Raw genomic sequence first — 25,641 nt, forward strand, 5'->3', positions numbered from 1 at the left:
AATATTTAATTATCTACTCAGAACTATTTAAATATCATTTAAAGGAAGCAAATCTTTAAAAATCATGTAAATATTACAAGTGGAAAGAAAAAAAGGAAACTAAACCTCTAGAAAAGATGCTCTTAGCTGGCAGAGAACTTCATTTAAAAATGGACCTGCCACAGCCTTTGCGTCTTTTGCTCCAACAGGCCATTGTGAAGTTTTGCAAAGGTGGACTGTGGTCTCACTTCATCACTCCGTGGTAGATTTGCCTGCGATCCTCCGCGTTTAAAGGCTAACAGGTTTTTCTTTTTCTCAAACGTGCTCACCCAGCAGCACGCCCACATCTGATGATTTGCCTATTGTCGATAGAGCATTGACTCCTAACGTCGACCATCAAGAATGCTGATTCTGCTGAGAGGCTCGTTGGAGATTCAGCTGTTCGTTCAAAATAACAATGTCTAATCAAACTATCCAGACAAAACGCAGCCCCATAACACAATACCGCCCTTGCTGCGCAGGAAGAGGCAAGCCAGGGGGGTCTGCAGGACTCAGGGAGAGAGACCCATGATCAAAGTTTGCGCGAGTCTGTGCCTGGGCCTGTGTCCACATCACGCTCCCAGGGCCACGGCCTTGTTCATTCATTAGTATTGGGGAAGGGCCCTCGGCGCTTAGGAGGAATGAGAGGGAGAGAAGTGACCCTCCTTTGTTCTCGTGGGCCGACAAGAAGCAGGCACACCCTGTCCTAGGGTGGGGGGGGGAGGTTGCGTATTAAGAAGTTCTTTGCACTTGTAGCAACTCTTGGAGAGGGGAGGGAGGGAATGGCCGATGAGAGGGAGAAACCGCTCACAGCCAGAGGCTGTTGGAGCTCCCAGGGGCTTCTTCTGAGAGCGGGCACATATCCAGGGGTGTTTTCATGTATATCAAGGTTTTCTGTTCAGTTGGGTTTAAAAAAATATGAGTGGAAATGTGAGATTTTACAACGCTCTAGCCCAATAACCGTGTGGATCGGGATGCGCTGTCGTCAGTGAGGTTGATTCTAAAGCTGGACTGCCCACATCCACGTGCCAGCTCTGCCACGTAAGAGCCGCATTGGGTGGGTCCCTGAGGATTTTCTGCTTCTCTTGCCACATCCACACAATAGGGATAAGGGATTAGCCACTTCACAGGATTGTTGTGAGGATTAGACTAGCCCATTCATGTAAAGTGCTTAACCCTGAGACACTTTGTCAGTGCTGGGTCCATGTTTGCTGTAGTTATTACTGAGTCCACCTCATTTGTTTTCTACCTGCGAGGCTGAATTCTGTGTGCTTGGGGCCCCACTGCTGTTCTCCGCTGGCACTGCCGGTGCCTTCTTTGTCTGACTAAATCTTGCTCATCCTTCAGGTCCCAGCTCCAAACTCACCTCCTCCAGGAGGCCCTCCAGGCTAGCCCCTCTGGTCATAGACTCCCACAGCACCCTCTGCGTTGCCTTCCAGACACTCTTCATCTGATAACTTACTTGTTTGCTCTCTGTCTTCTGCACATGTCGCAACCTAGCCCAGCGGTCAGCCCCATGGACACACAGGACGACTGCTGAATAAATGAAGGGAGATTGAATGAATACAGGAGTGTCAGAGTTAGCACCGGGATGGAAGCTTGCTGGTAGCCAGTTTTATGTTCTTTCTGGGATAAAACAAAGATTAAAAAATCATTTGGTTTTAATACAGTGCTTTTGAAGATAAAACCTAACCCCAAACCCCTCTCGGTCACTGCAAAGTGCCGACCGCCCTGGGGAGTTATGGGCTTTTCTTGCCTGCTTTATTCTAAGCTTATTACTAAAATCCATCTTGCGGCCACCTCCACAGGCACAGCTTTCTCCCCAGACCTAATCCTGGATGAGTCTGGTCTCGAGCCCCTGCCCCCCGGGGCGCCTTCCCCCTGACCCTTCGCATGAGAGCAAAGGCCCCCCGATGCTGTTTGCTTATCACCAAATGAACCCCCCCTTTTAAGTCTGGAGTCCCCCCTTCGCTTGTCTTTGTGTCTGTAACTTTATGATCCTTGCCTCCAGCCTTCCCCCTCTTACCTATTGGTTGTTGCTTGGCCTGGAGGGGCCCCCAAGACACACAGGTGCGTTTTCTCATTTCCTCCTGCTGATGGCCCCACTAGGTAGCCCCTCAAATGACACTATTTTTCAAAGAAGAATCAGAAGCTCAGAGCATTTAAATGACTCGGTCCAGGGCAGGTCAGCCTGTCTTGCTTCTCCACACCACCATGTTGGGCTCAGAGTCTTTGCTCAGCTCCTCCGCCGACGCCCTCCCCGGCCCCTCCGTCCTACTCTGGCCCACTCTCCCCTCCCCTGAATCCTGGTGGTCCCTGCTCTGTGATGTTCAGTTCTTCCCTTTCATCTTCATCTCAACCCTGAGTGGCTCCCCCAGGCTGTCTTTTGAGTTCCTGCCCCTCAGTCTAGGCCGAACATTTGTTAGAGGCCCGACCTTTGACCTTTATGCTGGGTTTGTCATGCCTGGCGAGGCCCACAGGAGCCTGATCCATCCCAATATTCTGGATGAGTGTGTGTGCACATGCACACACTGACACGTGTGCTCACACCCATGCACACCCATGCTCTCCCCATATGCGTGCATGCACAATACATGCACACACTCTCATGAATGTGTGTATACACTCGCAATGTGCACTCACACTTAAGTGTACACACACATTCATACATATGTACGTATACACAGCAACACTTGTGCTCACACATACAAGTGAGCATGCACACAACACACATTTACACATGTATATGCTCTCACACCCATACACGGATGTGTTCACACGCGTGTGCACACACACATGCACATCCATGCTCCCCCCATGCACGCATACACACGCACGCACATCCGTGCTCCCCCCCATGCACGCATACACACGCACATCCGTGCTCCCCCCATGCACGCATACACACGCACGCACATCCATGCTCCCCCATGCACGCATACACACATGCACATCCATGCTCCCCCCATGCACGCATACACACGCACGCACATCCATGCTCCCCCCATGCACGCATACACACACACATGCACATCCGTGCTCCCCCCATGCACGCACACACACGCACGCACATCCATGCTCCCCCCCATGCACGCACACACACGCACGCACATCCATGCTCCCCCCATGCACGCATACACACGCACGCACATCCGTGCTCTCCCCATGCACGCATACACACACACGCACATCCGTGCTCCCCCCATGCACGCATACACACACACGCACATCCATGCTCCCCCCATGCACGCACACACACGCACATCCATGCTCTCCCCATGCACGCATACACACATGCACATCCGTGCTCCCCCCATGCACGCATACACACGCACGCACATCCGTGCTCCCCCCATGCACGCATACACACGCACATCCGTGCTCCCCCCATGCACGCATACACACGCACGCACATCCATGCTCCCCCCATGCACGCACACACACGCACATCCGTGCTCCCCCCATGCACGCATACACACGCACGCACATCCATGCTCCCCCCATGCACGCATACACACGCACGCACATCCATGCTCCCCCCATGCACGCATACACACGCACGCACATCCATGCTCCCCCCATGCACGCATACACACACACGCACATCCGTGCTCCCCCCATGCACGCACACACACGCACATCCATGCTCCCCCCATGCACGCATACACACGCACGCACATCCATGCTCCCCCCATGCACGCACACACACGCACATCCGTGCTCCCCCCATGCACGCATACACACGCACGCACATCCATGCTCCCCCCATGCACGCATACACACGCACGCACATCCGTGCTCTCCCCATGCACGCATACACACACACGCACATCCGTGCTCCCCCCATGCACGCATACACACGCACGCACATCCATGCTCCCCCCATGCACGCATACACACGCACGCACATCCATGCTCCCCCCATGCACGCATACACACACGCACATCCATGCTCCCCCCATGCACGCATACACACGCACGCACATCCGTGCTCCCCCCCATGCACGCATACACACGCACGCACATCCGTGCTCCCCCCATGCACGCATACACACGCACGCACATCCGTGCTCCCCCCATGCACGCATACACACGCACGCACATCCGTGCTCCCCCCATGCACGCATACACACACACGCACATCCGTGCTCCCCCCATGCACGCATACACACGCACGCACATCCATGCTCCCCCCCATGCACGCATACACACACGCACGCACATCCGTGCTCCCCCCATGCACGCACACACACATGCACATCCGTGCTCCCCCCATGCACGCACACACATGCACATCCATGCTCCCCCCATGCACGCATACACACACACATGCACATCCGTGCTCCCCCATGCACGCATACACACACGCACATCCGTGCTCCCCCCATGCACGCATACACACGCACATCCGTGCTCCCCCCATGCACGCATACACACGCACATCCGTGCTCCCCCCATGCACGCACACACACGCACATCCGTGCTCCCCCCATGCACGCACACACATGCACATCCATGCTCCCCCCATGCACGCATACACACACACATGCACATCCGTGCTCCCCCATGCACGCATACACACACGCACATCCGTGCTCCCCCCATGCACGCATACACACGCACATCCGTGCTCCCCCCATGCACGCATACACACGCACATCCGTGCTCCCCCCATGCACGCATACACACACGCACATCCATGCTCCCCCCATGCACGCATACACACATGCACATCCGTGCTCTCCCCCATGCACGCATACACACACACATGCACATCCGTGCTCCCCCATGCACGCATACACACACGCACATCCGTGCTCCCCCCATGCACGCATACACACATGCACATCCGTGCTCCCCCCATGCACGCACACACACGCACGCACATCCGTGCTCCCCCCATGCACGCATACACACGCACGCACATCCGTGCTCCCCCCATGCACGCATACACACACATGCACATCCGTGCTCCCCCATGCACGCATACACACACACGCACATCCGTGCTCTCCCCCATGCACGCATACACACACATGCACATCCGTGCTCCCCCATGCACGCATACACACGCACGCACATCCGTGCTCCGCCCATGCACGCATACACACACGCACATCCGTGCTCCCCCCATGCACGCATACACACGCACGCACATCCGTGCTCCCCCCATGCACGCATACACGCATGCACATCCGTGCTCCCCCCATGCACGCATACACACATGCACATCCGTGCTCCCCCCATGCACGCATACACACACACATGCACATCCGTGCTCCCCCATGCACGCATACACACGCACATCCATGCTCCCCCCATGCACGCATACACACATGCACATCCGTGCTCCCCCCATGCACGCATACACACGCACGCACATCCGTGCTCCCCCCATGCACGCATACACGCATGCACATCCGTGCTCCCCCCATGCACGCATACACACGCACGCACATCCGTGCTCCCCCCATGCACGCACACACACGCACATCCGTGCTCCCCCCATGCACGCATACACACACACGCACATCCGTGCTCCCCCCCATGCACGCATACACACGCACGCACATCCGTGCTCCCCCCCATGCACGCATACACACGCACGCACATCCGTGCTCCCCCCATGCACGCACACACACGCACATCCGTGCTCCCCCCATGCACGCATACACACGCACGCACATCCGTGCTCCCCCCCATGCACGCATACACACACACGCACATCCGTGCTCCCCCCATGCACGCATACACACATGCACATCCGTGCTCCCCCCATGCACGCATACACACACGCACATCCGTGCTCCCCCCATGCACGCATACACACATGCACATCCGTGCTCCCCCCATGCACGCATACACACATGCACATCCGTGCTCCCCCCATGCACGCATACACACACACACGCACATCCGTGCTCCCCCCATGCACGCATACACACATGCACATCCGTGCTCCCCCCATGCACGCATACACACGCACATGCACATCCGTGCTCCCCCCATGCACGCATACACACGCACGCACATCCGTGCTCCCCCCATGCACGCATACACACACACACGCACATCCGTGCTCCCCCCATGCACGCATACACACGCACGCACATCCGTGCTCCCCCCATGCACGCATACACACATGCACATCCGTGCTCCCCCCATGCACGCATACACACGCACGCACATCCGTGCTCCCCCCCATGCACGCATACACACATGCACATCCGTGCTCCCCCCATGCACGCATACACACGCACGCACATCCATGCTCCCCCCATGCACGCATACACACGCACGCACATCCGTGCTCCCCCCCATGCACGCATACACACGCACGCACATCCATGCTCCCCCCATGCACGCATACACACGCACGCACATCCGTGCTCCCCCCATGCACGCATACACACATGCACATCCGTGCTCCCCCCATGCACGCATACACACGCACGCACATCCGTGCTCCCCCCATGCACGCACACACACGCACATCCGTGCTCCCCCCATGCACGCATACACACGCACGCACATCCATGCTCCCCCCATGCACGCATACACACGCACGCACATCCATGCTCCCCCCATGCACGCATACACACACACATGCACATCCGTGCTCCCCCCATGCACGCATACACACGCACGCACATCCATGCTCCCCCCATGCACGCATACACACGCACGCACATCCATGCTCCCCCCATGCACGCATACACACACACATGCACATCCGTGCTCCCCCCATGCACGCATACACACACATGCACATCCGTGCTCCCCCCATGCACGCACACACACGCACATCCGTGCTCCCCCCATGCACGCATACACACGCACGCACATCCGTGCTCCCCCCATGCACGCATACACACACGCACATCCGTGCTCCCCCCATGCACGCATACACACACACGCACATCCGTGCTCCCCCCATGCACGCATACACACATGCACATCCATGCTCCCCCCATGCACGCATACACACGCACGCACATCCGTGCTCCCCCCATGCACGCATACACACACGCACATCCGTGCTCCCCCCATGCACGCACACACACGCACGCACATCCATGCTCCCCCCATGCACGCATACACACGCACGCACATCCGTGCTCCCCCCATGCACGCATACACACACATGCACATCCGTGCTCCCCCCATGCACGCATACACACACACATGCACATCCGTGCTCCCCCCATGCACGCATACACACACACATGCACATCCATGCTCCCCCCATGCACGCATACACACACATGCACATCCGTGCTCCCCCCATGCACGCATACACACGCACGCACATCCGTGCTCCCCCCATGCACGCACACACACATGCACATCCGTGCTCCCCCCATGCACGCATACACACACGCACATCCGTGCTCCCCCCATGCACGCATACACACACGCACATCCGTGCTCCCCCCATGCACGCATACACACATGCACATCCATGCTCCCCCCATGCACGCATACACACACACGCACATCCGTGCTCCCCCCATGCACGCACACACACACGCACATCCGTGCTCCCCCCCATGCACGCATACACACACACACGCACATCCGTGCTCCCCCCATGCACGCATACACACATGCACATCCATGCTCCCCCCATGCACGCATACACACATGCACATCCATGCTCCCCCCATGCACGCATACACACACATGCACATCCGTGCTCCCCCCATGCACGCATACACACACATGCACATCCGTGCTCCCCCCATGCACGCATACACACATGCACATCCGTGCTCCCCCCATGCACGCATACACACACATGCACATCCGTGCTCCCCCCATGCACGCATACACACACATGCACATCCGTGCTCCCCCCATGCACGCACACACACACATGCACATCCGTGCTCCCCCCATGCACGCATACACACACACATGCACATCCGTGCTCCCCCCATGCACGCATACACACGCACATGCACATCCGTGCTCCCCCCATGCACGCATACACACACACACGCACATCCGTGCTCCCCCCATGCACGCATACACACATGCACATCCGTGCTCCCCCCATGCACGCACACACACACATGCACATCCGTGCTCCCCCCATGCACGCACACACACACACATGCACATCCGTGCTCCCCCCATGCACGCATACACACACACATGCACATCCGTGCTCCCCCCCATGCACGCATACACACATGCACATCCGTGCTCCCCCCATGCACGCATACACACACACATGCACATCCGTGCTCCCCCCATGCACGCATACACACACACATGCACATCCGTGCTCCCCCCCATGCACGCATACACACATGCACATCCGTGCTCCCCCCATGCACGCATACACACACACATGCACATCCGTGCTCCCCCCATGCACGCATACACACACACATGCACATCCATGCTCCCCCCATGCACGCATACACACATGCACATCCGTGCTCCCCCCATGCACGCATACACACACACATGCACATCCATGCTCCCCCCATGCACGCATACACACATGCACATCCGTGCTCCCCCCATGCACGCATACACACGCACATCCGTGCTCCCCCCATGCACGCATACACACATGCACATCCGTGCTCCCCCCATGCACGCATACACACACACATGCACATCCGTGCTCCCCCATGCACGCATACACACACACGCACATGCACATCCGTGCTCCCCCCATGCACGCACACACACATATGCACATCCGTGCTCCCCCCATGCACGCACACACACGCACGCACATGCACATCCGTGCTCCCCCCATGCACGCATACACACGCACGCACATGCACATCCGTGCTCCCCCCATGCACGCATACACACACATGCACATCCGTGCTCCCCCCATGCACGCATACACACATGCACATCCGTGCTCCCCCATGCACGCATACACACATGCACATCCGTGCTCCCCCCATGCACGCATACACACACACATGCACATCCGTGCTCCCCCCATGCACGCATACACACACACATGCACATCCGTGCTCCCCCCATGCACGCATACACACGCACATGCACATCCGTGCTCCCCCCATGCACGCATACACACACACACGCACATCCGTGCTCCCCCCATGCACGCATACACACATGCACATCCGTGCTCCCCCCATGCACGCACACACACACATGCACATCCGTGCTCCCCCCATGCACGCACACACACACACATGCACATCCGTGCTCCCCCCATGCACGCATACACACATGCACATCCGTGCTCCCCCCATGCACGCATACACACACACATGCACATCCGTGCTCCCCCCCATGCACGCATACACACATGCACATCCGTGCTCCCCCCATGCACGCATACACACACACATGCACATCCGTGCTCCCCCCATGCACGCATACACACACACATGCACATCCATGCTCCCCCCATGCACGCATACACACATGCACATCCGTGCTCCCCCCATGCACGCATACACACACACATGCACATCCATGCTCCCCCCATGCACGCATACACACATGCACATCCGTGCTCCCCCCATGCACGCATACACACGCACATCCGTGCTCCCCCCATGCACGCATACACACATGCACATCCGTGCTCCCCCCATGCACGCATACACACACACATGCACATCCGTGCTCCCCCATGCACGCATACACACACACGCACATGCACATCCGTGCTCCCCCCATGCACGCACACACACATATGCACATCCGTGCTCCCCCCATGCACGCACACACACGCACGCACATGCACATCCGTGCTCCCCCCATGCACGCATACACACATGCACATCCGTGCTCCCCCCATGCACGCATACACACACATGCACATCCGTGCTCCCCCCATGCACGCATACACACACATGCACATCCGTGCTCCCCCCATGCACGCATACACACACATGCACATCCGTGCTCCCCCCATGCACGCATACACACACATGCACATCCGTGCTCCCCCATGCACGCATACACACACGCATGCACATCCGTGCTCCCCCCATGCACGCATACACACGCACGCACATGCACATCCGTGCTCCCCCCATGCACGCATACACACACACATGCACATCCGTGCTCCCCCCATGCACGCATACACACACACATGCACATCCGTGCTCCCCCATGCACGCATACACACACACATGCACATCCATGCTCCCCCCATGCACGCATACACACACGCACATCCGTGCTCCCCCCATGCACGCATACACACGCACGCACATTCAAGTGTGCACACACACACACACGCACACTCCCCGCCTCCCCAGTACTGCCCGGGTCTGCTTCTGCTCACCTGCTTCTCCTCCCTCCCCCGGGACCCAGGACCCGAGTGTTTGTTATGGCAACAGAGCCCTCCCTCACTTGACCCCTCCACCCCTCTGTCTTGAGGGCAGTGGCTGGAGTCCATGTGGCCAGTCTCCAAACCTTCGAGATTACCATCTTTAAAGAAACGCAAGGAGAGTTTGGGTGGGCAGGGGGAGGGGTGTGCTCGGGGGCTGTGGGTGAGCCTTTAATGCTAGTAGTCGCCTGTTTGAGCTTGTTCGTTTGCAATAACCTAGAACAAAGGGCTGGTGATGAGGACTCTTCACTTGGGCCCTCTCTCAATCTGCAGAAAAACACCCACCACACCAGGCCCCCATCCCCCACAAAGGACAGTAGAGACCCAGACCCACTGTCAGGTCTGCTGAGGGCTGTGATGACGAGCCCCATTGGGCATTTCTCCCCGGAACTGCCCAGTCACCAGAGAAGGGTCCAGAAGCCTCTGTGCCTGCGCCCTGGGTGGCCTCTCCTGGCCTGGGCTCCTAACTCTGGCTTTGCCGGAAGGCCCTCCACTGGCTTCTCCTCTTCGGTACTTTCCTTTGTTTCCAGGACACTGTTTCCCCCTGAGCACTGTCCTAGTAACCTGGTCCTCCGCTCTCCCTTAAATTGGGGCGCGCCCCATCCCTCCTTGCTTGTCCTAACTCCTCTTTGAAGCCCCTTTGGCCAAGGAAAAGCGATTTCCCGTCTCTCCAGGGGCCGTTTTCTTCTTCGCTTTTGTTCTCAGTTACAAGTTCACACTGAACTTCCAATTTCCCTGCTACAGAGCGGACTCCTCACACCCGCGAGGCCACAGAAGAACCTCCCATTTCTCTCCCTTCCATAAAGTGATTAATCCCATCCAGGAGTATTGACGCGAAATTGACCATCCCCTCCATCATCAAGCGCAGACCAGTCAGCTCTCAGAACCTTCCCTCCCAGACCACAGACCTGACACTGAGAGCCAAGTATTTTCCTCTTGGGGATGGAAGTGGAATAAACACCATGCTTTTCACAAGGACCACGGGGAGGTTTTCTGGATAATAGAGACCTGCTCATAGTTTTTTTTTTTTTTAAAGATTTTATTTTTTCCTTTTTCTCCCCAAAGCCCCCCGGTACATAGTTGTATATTCTTCGTTGTGGGTCCTTCTAGTTGTGGCATGTGGGACGCTGCCTCAGCGTGGTTTGATGAGCAGTGCCATGTCCGCGCCCAGGATTCGAACCAACGAAACACTGGGCCGCCTGCAGCGGAGCGCGCAAACTTAACCACTCGGCCACGGGGCCAGCCCCCTGCTCATAGTTTTTTAAAAGATACATTGTAATACACCAACAGTAAAACCTTATGAATAAATTCATCCTTTTATTATTCAAGAAGGTGTCTCTCAATTTTGTGGTCTCTGAATCATTTGTGACCTCTTTGGTCATTGTTGAGTAGCTGGGCAGAGGGTCTGAGTGGCCCACTGTGCTGATGGACTCATAATTAACTTTAGGTGGTAAGGATGCTCCACAGTGAACATCCTGAGTGAGGTACTTGGTTGTAGCTGTAACTAGTACTCATCTGTTAGGGAAGGGGAAAATATCCAAAAGCTACTTTAAAAAATTTAATAGACTTTATTTTTTAAAGCAGTTTTAGGTTTACGGACAAATTGTGCAGAAACTACAGAATTTCCACATACTTCCCCACCCCCCTTGCACATTGTTTTCCCTATTATTAATACCTTGCCATAGTGTAGCACATTTGTTGCAATTGATGAACCAATATTGATACACTGTTGTTAACTAAGGTCTATAGTCTACATTAGGGCTCATTCTTTTGTGTTCTGGAGTTTTGTGGATTTTGACAAATGCTTACAAATGCTTGAGGTCATGTAGCCACCATTACATATCATAAAGAATAGTTTCACCACCCTGAAAAAGTGTGCCCCACCTATTTATCCTCCCCAAACCTCTGGCAACCACTGTCTCTATAGTTCTGCCTTTTCCAGAACGTCATATAATTGGAATCATGCAGTATGTTGCCTTTTCAAACTGCCTACTTTCACTTGGAAACTTGCATTTAAGGTTCCTCCATGGCTTTTCATGACTTGATAGCTCATTTCTCCTTATCACTCAATAATATTCCACTGTCCAGAGGTACCACAGTTTTGGAAGGACATCTTGGCTGCTTCCAAGTTTTGGCAATTATGAATAAAGCTGCTGTAGACTTTTGTGTCTACAAATCTGCAGCTCATTTGGGTAAAGATCCAGGCAAACGCTACTTTTAAAAATATGATTTTAGAGCCTTTTTTCCTCAAGAGTCAGAAGGAAAGTATGTTCCTCCTCCTTCTAGTTAAGTCTCAAAAGGCAAAGCAGGAGGTGGAAATAAATGAAGCCAAAAGAGGTCGAATGTTCCCCTCATTTCGCAGGATGAGGTACCCAGCTCTCCTGGACAGAGACTAATGTAGCTCATCTTTCCATTAACTAGTCATGGAACCTGTAGGCAGTAAGATTGGTTAGCCCTGAAAACTTTCAGAAACCTTCACAGAAAGGTAACATATTTCTGAACAACCCCGGTTGACCAGGTTCGTTCTGAGCATTTTTCTTGGGCCCTGGGGTGGGTTACTGTGGGATGCAGTGGGTGGGAAGACAGTGACTTTTAACCAATTTGATTTTTCTCATTTTGCCTCATAGTTACATTTTTATACTTCCTCTCCAGGTTTTGTGCTATTTCCTGATTTTAAAAGTGGGTCTTTTTTCTTTTGCATTTTCTCTTATTTTTAGTCTCCCATTTATATCATTCTTTTAATTATTGTGGCTGTTCTGGAGGCTTTTGTGGCCCCAGAATTATCCAGCTTAGCTTTCTTCTTCTTGACAATTGCTTTCTTTGACCTCCCTTCTGGAAGCTGTTTTTCTCCATAGTATTTGTTCTGAATCCAAATTTCTCCTTTAATGCCTTAGCGTGGCTTCTATTCTTCTCCAGGAAAGAGTTCTAATTTTGCTGGAAACAAACTGTGGCCTTCCTTTCGATTTAAACAGTGCCACTGCTTCATAATCAGTTTTCACAGAATCACAGTTTGGGCTGTTGCTGGCACACAGTTTTGGGTGTGCATGCACGTGTTTTGGATTTACCGTATGTGCTTGAGTATAAGGGCAGCATTATATTGTGTCCTAATTATCTTCAGCACAGAGGAAGTACCTTACAGAGTCTTGGCCAAGTCTCTCCTATTATGGGGGCACAGTCTCAATTAGTTTATTTTCAACAGCAAAGTACTCGTGGGAGAAGACGCATTCACCTTGACCTGACTCACGGATGACTTTGGGAACTCTTGAAGTCCCACGAAGAAAGGGAGGCAAAGATGTTTTACTTGGCTTTAATAATAACCTCAGGGGATATGAGCTCACAATTGTGAGGGCTCATGAGAGCCCTCTAAAAAACCAATTCACTCAGTGCTTAATTTATAGCGATTTGAAGTGGGCGCTTGTTATTTAGATGGCTTTGCATAATATTTCCAGCAAGTTCATCATACACAGATCCCAAAAAGCATTTTATCTCCAACGTCCAGTCAACTTAAACATCATGTTACACTGGAAACACCGTATGATGACTCGGTCCTCTTGGTTCTGCCTGTGACAAGTTTCAATAAAATCGTTTCATAACAGGTGAGGCTGTAGGAACAATATTTCTGAAATTAATTCTATTAACATGCTAGTATATGCTCTTAAATATGATGGTGCAGCTTCACAGATAAGAAGTATACATAGCCACTTGATAATTCCATTGCATTTCTAAAAATTATATATTTGTGTCTAAAAACCTTTTTCTGAGGGGCAGGATCTTCCCATTGCAAAAGTGGGGGGCACATTGTATTTGGGGTCACCCTGCATACGGACATAGGTGATCCCTTTTATAGGCTGGCACAGTTTTTAAATACTCTGTATTGTTTCATTTGAATTGGTGTGAGGGGGTGCAGTTCTTCCTCCCACAGGTGGGTGCATGTGGACTGGGGAATATCTATTTATATTCCCCAGCATAATCTCCCTTCTCATCCAAGTGTCCGGCCCTGAGGCTACCGGCCACCTTCCGATCTTGAAATCCGTGGGTCACTATTTAAAGGGCACCTTTCTTCTCCACTTGGCTCCCTAACTCTTCTTCCCATCCTGAAAGGCTGTCCTTCGTCGTTCCTATGACAACAGCTTCCCCCACTGTTCCTTCCCTGTGGCTCTGGTGTCGGGTCTCCCACCAGCGTGTCATCCTTGGTCTTTATCCCCCTCATTCTCTCCCCTCTCCCTGAGGGATCTCCTGTCCTTTCAAGGCTCAGCTGCCACCGCATTGAGGTTGACAGTGGTCTGCAGACTATAGCTTGCCTGAGAGATTGGTCCGCCATTGTGGTTGTTATTGTTGTTTTAAATGTGAATTTGTTGCCAACATTTGAAAATCGGGATCAAATCCAGATTTCTGGCTTCTGGGAGAACGGGATGAGCTGGCAGTGCTGGGACCGAGCTGTAAGCGAGTGTCCTCGTGGAGTGGGACACTGCTCTCCTGTTTACCACAGTCCTTGCAACTCCTCCCTTCTGTCTCATGACTTCGACTTGGTGTCATCAGTTGCCAGTTTTGTTCATCATGATTATGCAATTCTATTCCTTACAGTTGAGATAAGAGGAGAAAAACATTTCTTTTGCTCAGGTCTCTATTCAAAAGTGGGAAAACAAAAGCTGGGCCTAGATGGGTTTGATGACCAAATATATACTTTTGCCCACATTTTTTTTCTTCTGAAATCCAAAACCGTCTCTCTGGTAATGTAGAGTCATTGGTATTTACTGAGTACCTGGAATGTGCAAAGGTCCTGGGGTACAGCAGTAAGCAAGGCAGACATGTTTCCTGCCTTCAAGGAGCTTCCAGTTGGCTAGAACAGATACCACAGGCACCTCACACCCAGCATGAGCCCAAATGCATTTCTCCCTCCCACCTCCTCAGTTACCTCAGTGTCCGTGATCAGTCCTCCATTATCTGATTAGCAATCTTCATTGCATCTGCAAACTTAATTCCCTTTGGTCATGTAACATTAACATATACTCAGGCATAATGTCAGGAATTAGGGTGTTTACGTCATTGGGGTCTATTTTTCTGCCCACCATAATTTCTGCTTGCTTGATAGATTAATTTATTATCACCTGCCAACTTGTGGATGATGCTTGGGCTTCAGGCATGGAGATTGTGGGACCGATCAGTTATGCCAGCTTTCAATTTTTTTTTAAACTGCTTCCCCTGAGCTGTTCCCTCCTCTCGCCCGAGTTCCTCACCGTCTCCCAAACACGTGGCCACATTTGTATTTCTCCGACTGTTGGGGCAGCTCCTGCCTCAGCGATGAGTTCCCTTCTCTCCCAACCCCAGTTCTGTTAACTCCCAGGGTCCAGCTTTGGTCCCACTTCTTCTGGAAACTTCTCATGATTTGGAAACTTTGTGCCCTCCTTGCTCTCCATCTTCTCTGAAATCCTTCAGCTTTTTAAGCCTGGGGCAATTAATTATATCATGTGTTATAAATATTGACTTATTGATTGCTCGCGTTTTGGCAGGAAGCTTTATGGGTTGGTTCAAAGTGGCTCTAAAACCGTTTGTTTCCCTTCAGAAGCAAAATGTGATTCCACTGTTTCAAACGCCTGTCTGAGATGTCGTGTGGTTTTGTTTATTTCAGAGACTTGAAGATAGAAAATTTGCTGCTAGATGAAGACAATAACATCAAGCTGATTGGTAGGACTTTTTTCTTTTTTTAAAAAAAGCAAGATTATCCTTGAAGCGTTTTGTTGTTAATTCTTAGTTCTTTATTTCTGTATTATTGGCTTTGAAAATTACCCTTGATCTATTTCTAATGCCCAGACAATACTTCTAGATCACCTCTTTTTACCGCCAATATTTAATAATGATTTTGCAAATGAAAATTAATTTTAATAATAATTTAAACATAATCAAAAAGGTAAAAATATTGTAAAGTGACCATAAAATGAATTTTACAACCCCAAATAAATGTTTGCTGGTTACATGTTCTTTGGATTTATTCAAACTTTGGTTTCTCTATAAATTCAGATGAAGCTGAACTTTTATAGGGATTATTTTTATCTGGATTAACCATAAAACATCATAAAAATAGTAGAAAATAACTTGGTTCGGAGATGTTGCCCTTATCTTAGCCGTATAGGAGGAAGGCAACTTACCTTCTCTTTTTAATATAATCTTTATCCAAGCCCTGTAGTACAATGAGGATGATGCAGAGAGAAATCCCCACAAGGGGATAATTTAGAAGTCTCGACCAATCAGAAGGAAGTTCCAGGATAGAGTGAGTCCTAATTGGTTCACAATTGAAGCTCCATAAGCGAATTCACTCCGTAGCACATTCTTTAGAAGAATTCAGTTTTTGTCTGTGAACGTGGTTGCTGTTGGCAGAATCTCAGGGCATCATTTTTACACCCAGATGTTAGCATTATCTTTTACTCCTTTCTTTTCTTTCTTTTCCCACCTCAACTGCAAGTAATTTCTTCCACCTCAGTTGCTTGAAAAAGACTTTATTTTAGGAGAAAAGAGAAGGATTGATAGAATTTTGTGAATTTAACTTTCGTACCTAAGAAGGAAATTTTGTTTGGCAAATACTGAAAACCATCGCAAAACTCTCTAAAACATATCCTTCAAATGGCCAGTTAGATGCTTTGGAATCACACTCAGCTCCCAACCAGTAACAGGCAACGGGCTGAGGGACTCGAGACCCCTTGGCTGGGCGAGGAAGGACCATGGACGGGTCGTGATGGAGACACCCATTATTAGAAGATTAACAGTTAAGAGGAAACCCATCTTTTTCTCCGAAATATTTTAAAGAATATATTGTTTGAAGATTCTTGGACAATTCAAAGAATTTTTTTTTTATCAAATTGTTTCACTGTTGCATCTTAGTTGTCCTGAGAGCCAAATACAGCAGCATTAAACACGGCAGATGTCGAAATGCCTGCCAGATGTCTTTCTGGTCCTTGTTTCCGGCATCTGTGGCCTCAGACACAAGAGTGTCCTGGTGGGGAGTGAGGAATGGAGGAAAGGAGATTGTTTTTAGGTTCCCTGGAGGGCGACCTGTCACTTGTCTTTGGAAAACGTGATGGTGGCAGGGACAGAGTTGCCCTAACAGCAGCAGAGACAGTCAGAGGACAGGCTGTGTGAAGGCTGGATGTACGTGACAGTAGAAGTTAGAATGATTCACTTCCACCGCACATCGTCTAGACTGAGGCCGGCAGTCCCAGCACAGCGCGGTCCACCGGCGGTCATTTCCATATCCCAATTCAGCATCACCCATTCTGCTTCTTTCCGTCTCTTCTCTCTCCTCAAGTGATAGCCCTAAATGACCTTTTATAAAACTAGAAATGGACTGTGGAATAGACAGTGTTGAAAAGCACAGGCCTTTGTATTGGTGAGACGTTTGCTCAGAAGATTCTGGAAGAACCAATCGCTGGAAACAGGGGATGCGTTTATAAGTAGCTCACAGACTGGCCGCATAATAAACCCTCTTAGAGGCGACCTGGACAAATCAGGTGAAGAAAGGAAGCACCTGAATTAGAGCCACAGCTACCCCCTGAGTGGGAATGCCTCTTTGGATGCTAGGATCCACTTTATTCAAATGCCTCGGAGTCATCACCTCTCAGTGTGACAACCTCTGGATTGGTACCCAAGCAGCCTTTCAGCTCCTTGGGTCAAACTGGGCCATGTCAGAAACCAAATTTCCCAAAACTGCCCGCAAGGAGACTCTGATAATTGGACTTCCCTTTGTTAGAACTTTTCGTGTGCCTCCCAGTTCTCTCAAGACTGGCTCAAACCAAAGAGCCCTACCTCACGTCCTCATCGAAGGAGCTGTTATACCAACTGGGAAGTGCAATTTCTTGAGCAGAATCTGCATGTCCTCATTTTTCCATGCAGAGTAGGCTGGAGGAGGGAAGGGAAGGTGCTGGAAGGAAGGTAGGTCCCCTGTCTTGTGGGCTTTCTTGCCCGTGGGTTGGACAATTTGGATCCAATGTTTCTATGACTGTCTTTTTGCAACTTAAAAGCCCTTTGAATCTTTTCTTTGCAGGAATTACCTAGTTGTTTTTCAAAGGTTGATTATGGCCATTACCACTTCCTCTTAATCGATTCTCTTCTTTGAAATAATTTGATTTAAATTTTACTTAAGCCGTGTAAGCCATGTTAAAATTAACTAGAATTAACCGAGAGTAAGATTTGATTTAATCAGGATTTTTTCCCTTCAAAAAAAAAAAAGCAGCCTGATGTGTTTAGTTTAGTATAATCTTAAAATGTAAGAGCCACAACTTAGAACAATTTTGCACTTCAGTTTTCCAGAGGAGCATTCACTTGGGCTTTTTTTTTTTCTTTTGGTTAGGAAGATTAGCCCTGAGCTAACATCTGTGCCAATCTTCCTCCACTTTATATGTGGGGTGTTGCCACAGCATGGCTGACGAATGGTGTATGTCTGTGCCCTGGATCTGAACCCATGAACCCTGGGCCACTGAAGCAGAGTGTGCTGAACTTAACTACTATACCACGGGGCTGGCCCTTCACTTGAGCCTTTTTTGGGATTCATTTTGCAGCTCTCAAAAAATTGAGTGATAATTGGCTTATGCGTCCACCAAATCGAATTGAGGCAGACCTGTGTGACATGACTGGGAGGCCAACTTTTCTCTAGTTTCACAATTCTAATTATGGGCATATGTGTGAAATTTTAAAAATTACATATACGAATGTGAAATGTACTGGTTATTTTTCTACAATATATTTTAAATTAAACCCTTTTGGCTAGGTCAACGTAAGTCACTTAAAAGGCTGATTTGATCTCCTCTACTTCCCAAATCCTCTGCTGATTTATCTTCTTGAAACTGTGCTTAAGACAAGGCAAGACACTGTGTTCTCAAGCTTGCTTGGGAGTCTGATCTCCCCTCGCCCTGCCCTCTTCAATCAAGCACTTCCTTATAGACGGGGTCCAGGAGCTGAGGAAGTGCACTGAACAAGGCTGTCCTTGGCTGTTCACAGAACCCCACAGCGATTAGGAATTAGGAGTCTTTTGTTTTAATCTCAGAAATCTAGAGATAGGTTTTCTGAGACTCCTAGGAATTTGGGCCCCTAACACAACTGTTTATGAAACTTTCCTTAAAATGTTGCCCCAAATAATATAATCTTTATTCGTTGGGGCTCTTTCCATTTCACCATGGTGGATGCTTTCTATGCATTCGTTGTTTCATTAAAATTCCTTTAGGTTGATTTTCAAATCGAAAGCATTTAAACGGCCATCCAATTTAAAGCTCAATAGGGTTTTTCATCTTATAAAAATATTCAACCCCCTCCACCTTCTCCCCCTTCAGCGAGACTCCAGGGTGGGGCTGGAGATCCTTTTGAACAGAGATCTCCTCCTAAGATAGGAATCTGAGGGTCCGGTGGCTCCTGAAGGGCCTTCCTGGGCAGGTTCTGTGGGGCCTGTGGGTGCGGGCTAGGCTGATGATAAAGGAAATGGGGCCAGATGAAGGCGGGGACGGAGTAAGCAAGCAGAGGAAGAGAGGAAGACGGAGGTTACAAGAGAAAAATAAGAATCTTGAAACAAAAAAGTCACGGTTAAAAGCGTGAACGTGCAGCGGGCCCCGCTGGTTTGCCAGTCCCTGCGTGTAGGTTCTGATTCTTCATCTCCAAGCCTAAGCTGAAGAGTTGGGTGATCTTCAGAGCCTTGAAGACTTTTCAGAGCTCTGCTAGGATGGGATTCTATTTCGAAAAGCTCTTTTCATTTACAGCTTAGCTCAACGACTCTTGAGAGGATTTTTAGTGGCGTATCTTAACCCGCAGTGTGCGAGCGACTTCCTGGGCTCACAGCTCTGCCCCGTTCCGTGTTCCTCCTTTCCTGAGCTTTTCTCCAGCTTTCACGATAGTCGCACACTTTGCAGGTGGAGACATGTTCGAGTCAAGGAGAAAACGCAGTGATGACTTTAGATATAAAATCCTGCCGGTTGAGAGAGCGTGAGGGTTTCGTTCAAGATGTGGAGCCAGTCTGACCACAGCCCCTTTCTGACGGAGCCCTCGGGGCTGAGCCTTCTGTTTGGGGACTAGAACCATAATATTTACATTAAAGTTCAAAGGAAGAACCCTGATCTTAATTCTGAGATCAACAAAGATTGAGGAAAGATATCAGATGAGGACATCAAACTAACAGCTCTCTAATTACCTGTCAGTTGCAGTGTCTTGAAGATCAAAAGTAAACACAGAACAAAAAGTATGATGGAATCTGCATAGCTTTAGATACATGGCCTTTTCTTTCCTCTTCCAAGTTGCCTTAATCTTCCAAGAACAAAGCAATGCTATGAGGTCACTTAGCCTAGTTCTCATTGCTATCTCGCTGGCATTATTTTTCCAGCCGACATTCAGCGTTGTCTAAATCATTGGGTGTATTTCTTCCCCTCTTCAAATCACCATATGGTGCAGCACGCCTTGGGAGCATTTTTAAGAGACTTGCATGAAGTGAAAACATTCAGCTGAAAAAGTCAACTCTAAACGGTGGGATCGCGTGTCACCTGGGGTGACGCCGACACCAGCTGGAGAAAATCAATCTTCCTTCAGCTTTTCCCCACTGGGCCACTTGGAAGCCCGAAGGCTGACTCGGAGGCCCTCTGCCTGTTCTCTCTTCCTGCTTTAGTCCTAGAAAGCGAAGCTTCTCTTTTTCCTGGATGACTCATTTCCAAGATTGGATGAAAATATGTTTTGGGTCAACATGCTTTTAGCTCTAGCTACATTTTACAGGAGGCCTGATGTAAAATGTTTCCAGTTAAGCAAAGGCTCCACTGCCTGACAGACTTCTGTCCTGAGACCCACATCCAGAGGTGATGCTCCGCAGCTGCTGGTGTTGGATGCTAAATGATGTGTTAGCCTGAAAGAATGTTTCCCTTCCTGCTGCCTCCTCCCACCCCCCACCCACCTCCCCCCTCCCCCCCTTCTCCCCCCTCCCCTCTCCCTCCCCCCTCCCCCTCTTCTTCTTCATTTCCACAGTTTTCTAATTCGGAGCCGGTTTTGTCCTCCCCTCTTTGCAGACTTCGGTTTGAGCAACTGCGCGGGGATCCTGGGCCACTCCGACCCGTTCAGCACGCAGTGTGGCAGCCCCGCCTACGCCGCGCCTGAACTTCTTGCCAGGAAGAAATATGGCCCCAAAATCGATGTCTGGTCCATGTGAGTTGTTGAGCTTATCCAAGTGAATGCTCCTTCCTGCTGTCTCGCTGTCCCTTTCTTATGAAATAACATTTGAGCAATTGATGAGAATGTATTATGTTATAGGCTTTAAGATGTGTATTCAGTGACTCCGTCCACCTCTGTTCCTTCTGGTCTTTTCCCCCAAACTGCCAGAGAGGGCTTTACCAAAATTCATTTAGGGTCTGGGAGACAAGAAAACAGAGCCCAGCACGCGCAGAACCCATGTGTGGTTTCGTGGATTGTGCACGTCCTTCCGCCGCTTAAAATCCTGCCGTAGCTCTCCATCCGCGTGTGGATAAAGCTCAGCCTGCATGCTCAGCTGTGCTCCTCCCGCACCTTGCTTCTGCCCACCGCTCCTGGCTCTTCGCTTCCTAGCCCACCCTCTGCTCGCAATTCTTCACATAGCGTGGCCTCTGCTTCGTCTTTCCCACACCTGGGGTCTGCACTCGCCCTTTCCTTTGCCTGGAACGCCATCTTCCAGCTCTTCCAATGGCCTTTCCATTCCCACATTCCAGCGTTGACCCCATGTCTCCGTCGCAGAGACCATTTCTGAGTTCCCTGTCGGAAGGGATCCCCATGACTCTGTCTCCTCACCCTTTTAATTTCCTCTCTAGCACTTGTCATGGCCTGTCATTTTCTTGTTTGTTAATCCATTTATTCTCTGTCTCCCCAGTAGGAAAGGATGCTGGATGAGGGTGGGGACCTTATTGGTCTGCTTCACCAGTGCCTAGCACAGTGGGCACCATGAGGGGAAAACTCAATCAATAGTTGAAGGAATGAGTCACGGGTGGCTGCAGGGGCCCTCGTTACTAAATCTAGGTCCCTCCTGGTTCCCCATGGTGAGTGAGGCCCTCATTACCATATGTGAATGGTCCAGGCAGCCCTGTAGAGTCCTGGATTCCTGGGTAGGGACCACATTCCTTGCCATTGGGAAATGGGCTCTAGATGCACAGAGACTGGGCTCCTGATTAAGATACAGAAGCTAGAGATGAGAAGGGCTAAGTGTGTATTGATGCAAAACGTTTCTGGATTTCCCCTACTTTTCTCCATCTTCACTACACTCCCCTTGTCCAGGTTGGAGAAAAGCTGATGTTTGCTGGATGCTTCCTGTACAGCAGGCACTGTGTCATTTAATTGTCGTGGTAACCCAGTGGAACTGTTACCGTCTATTATCTCCACTGTATGGAAGAAGGAACCAATCACCAGAGAAGTTAATAAAGTTTCCCAAAGTCACGGAGCTACTAAGTGGTGGAGGTGGGATTTGAACCAGACAGACTTCCAGGGTCTCAAGATAAAGTACTGATTTTTGAACATGGCTTAGTTGGGGCCCTTGCTTGGCCCTGCCCTCTGCCCCAACCCACCAGCTAACTTTGCACTGTTTGCTGCCCCTTGAACGCAGCCTGCCTTCCCCTGGATTCCTACCTTTGCATGCACAATTCCTTCTGCTGGGAACTCTTTTTCCTGCTTCTGGACCCTTTTTCTTTCCCTCTTATTTGTTGGATGCCACTTCCTCCGGGAAGCCTACCTGTCTCCTGTGGGCTGGCTTTGAGGCCACCAGTGTCTCCTCTAGTGCCTCTCTCTGCTCCCCCGGCTTTCGTCCTGTGGTCATTGCTCACCTGCCAGAACCCCCTGGACTGCAGGCCGAGGGAAAGGGACCCCCTGGCTTGCTCCAAAGATTCCTGAGCACCTGGCACGGAGCCTGGTCTAGAGAGGGAGGATGGAAGGGAGAAAGGCAAGAGAGGAGAGAGAGAGGAAGGAGGGAAGAGAAAGAGGGGAGGAGGGTGGAAGGAAAGGACAGGCACTTCTCCCTGGTGAACAGAAGCTAGAGGGTCGGGGACTACAGTCGGCAGAGGACCGCAACCCAGTGCCAGGGTCTAGAAGTGAGAGAAATTCAGGAAGTTCTGGTTGGAGATTGAGAGGAACCAGAGACCAGAATGAGATTCTGAGGGCTACAGAATTCCCTGAACCTTTCAGAAAGGGCCAGCTCTCCCTGGAACCCAGGCTTGGTCGGTCAGACAGGGAGTGAAACCAGTTAGTCAGGAATCTGCTTCCATTCCTGAGCGGAGGGCTGTGGAGGGCTGTGTGCTCGGAGTTAATTATCGCCTCTGATTCTCAGGACAGCCTAGGGGGTGCATCTCTCCGCCCCCACTTTACCCAGACAGGAGAGAGGCCCAGTGGTTAGCGTAGCCCGGAGGCGCACACAGCTTGTGAGGGGCGGAGCTGTGCTTTGCACTCTCCTGGTTACTTTTCCTACCTCTCAAGAGGAGGTGTGACCAAGGCTGCATGTGTGTGGTCTGCTGCTGACTCCCTGAGGCGGGTCGGGAGCTGCCCAGAGTGGGTGGGGATGGGAGCAGGAGACAGTGGCCAGAGGATGCCTTCTCTTTGAGGTACCCTGGGTGGCTTGGCCAGGGTTGCTAACCACAGACTCTTTACACTGTGCCCACTAGGGCCTCAGACTCCTTCTCAACACAGCCGTCTGGGAAGCCACTACCAATGGATCAGAGTCAGTACATGAGGTGAAATCCGTTCTTGGTCCTTTCCGACACTGAAGAGTTCTCATAAGTGTCTGGCACATAATCTGCCCTCAATAAATATTTATTAATGGGTGAATATGAATGTTTGAGTCACTAATCACCTTCTTTCCTTAACAGTTAGGGAACTCATTTGTGCTAAATGGAAAGCTATGAAAGGGACAATTTGTCCCCAAAAAACAAAAAAAGGCTGTGGAGAATGGGGAGCCAGAGAGACCAGGAGATTCAGGGGTGTCGTGTGACTGTGGTGACAGGGAAGGGGGTGGGAGACGTAGTGGCCAAAGAGAAGGAGAAGTCGGTAGGTTGGAGAGAGGTGGCAGTTTGCTCCTGAGGTCCTGCTCTCGAGGGTGCTGGATGATATGGTGGTGTCACCGGTTGTCATGGTGATGAGGCTCAGCCTGTGACAGGGGACTTTTCCAGTCATGACTGGCGAAGCAGGCATCTCCTCAAAGTCTAGGACTGTGGGTAGAAAGAAGGAGCCTTGTGGGTTGTCAGAGGTGTGGGAGAGTTCCTGGCCCTTGTAAGTGAAATGGGACCTGTTGTCCCCTCATGCTGAGGGTAGGATAGAACCGATCATTTTGTCTGGGAAATATGAAGGGGACGGAAAAGCACAGGCTGCAAAGGGCAGCACATCTGAGGGTCAGGTTTAAGCTCAGACTTTGCTCCGGCCCTTTCTGCCAAGTCCCTTGACTTGGGAAAGGAATCCACATTTAGTGACCACAAATGCTCCATATCTCAGTTTCAGGGCCCTGTGGTTAAAACGAAGGGTCCTGGTCCATTGCCACAGCTGTGTCCCTCTCCGTTAACGATAAGTCATGGTGGCATCGAAGGAGAGAAGGTGGAGGGGAAGCTGCAGGCAGGATGGAGATGACCTAAGACCAGGGTGCTCGGACGCTCACTTCCCTCTTCCCTGGCCGCTCGCGTGGTTGGGCTGTCTGCGGCAGCTGGACATTTCTTTGCTAACCTCCACTTAATTGCATTTTTTTTTTTTTTCCAAGAAGTGATATGCAGCTGCAGGTCTTCTGAAAAGCTCTAATCAGGCCTCATTCTTAGTCCTGGTGCCATGAAGTATTGTATGAGAAAGACTTTGATAAATGGTAATGCACCATGTAGACCCTGGGCTTCCCATTGATTGTGGCGTTGCTCTGGAGGCCCATGTGGGACCCTGGAGCAAGTCTGTGTTAGCTGACTCTCTGGAACATTCCCTAGGGGATGAGGCCACGGCGACCCTCGCCTAATTCACAGGGATGGCATCAATTAGGCCCTTTTTAGAAGCTGTTGATAAAGCTTAAAAAACAAAAGGAAGCTATGGGAGCAGCCTATGGCTTACCAGAGATTGTTCATTCGGCAAATATTTGTGGAGCCAGGCGCTGTGCCGAGTTCTGCGTGCACGATGGTGAGCAGAGCAGTGAGGCGGCTCCCGCTCCTGTAACAATCGTTGTTAACCCCCACATGCCTCCGGCTGAGTGACGAGCAGTGTTCTAAGGGCTTTGCATTTGTCAGCTCATCACATCTGCCTAACAGCCTTTCACGGGAATGCTGTTATCCCACCTTACAGATGGGGAA

At 51.1% G+C, this 25,641-nt stretch overlaps 1 protein-coding gene across 2 annotated transcripts in view; it reads left to right on the plus strand.

The window, feature by feature from the left end:
• Positions 1-25,641, plus strand: part of HUNK (hormonally up-regulated Neu-associated kinase) — a 110,759-nt gene that overhangs the window by 43,858 nt on the left and 41,260 nt on the right. For both annotated transcript variants that reach the window (XM_044750685.2, XM_070488757.1), the window contains exons 3-4: positions 15,993-16,048; positions 21,388-21,523. In XM_044750685.2, coding sequence (XP_044606620.2) covers positions 15,993-16,048; positions 21,388-21,523 — 192 coding nt within the window. The remainder of the gene's footprint in view (positions 1-15,992; positions 16,049-21,387; positions 21,524-25,641) is intronic.

The sequence above is a fragment of the Equus asinus genome, chromosome 18 (genome assembly GCF_041296235.1).
Source record: "Equus asinus isolate D_3611 breed Donkey chromosome 18, EquAss-T2T_v2, whole genome shotgun sequence".
NCBI classification, from domain to species: Eukaryota; Metazoa; Chordata; class Mammalia; order Perissodactyla; family Equidae; genus Equus; species Equus asinus.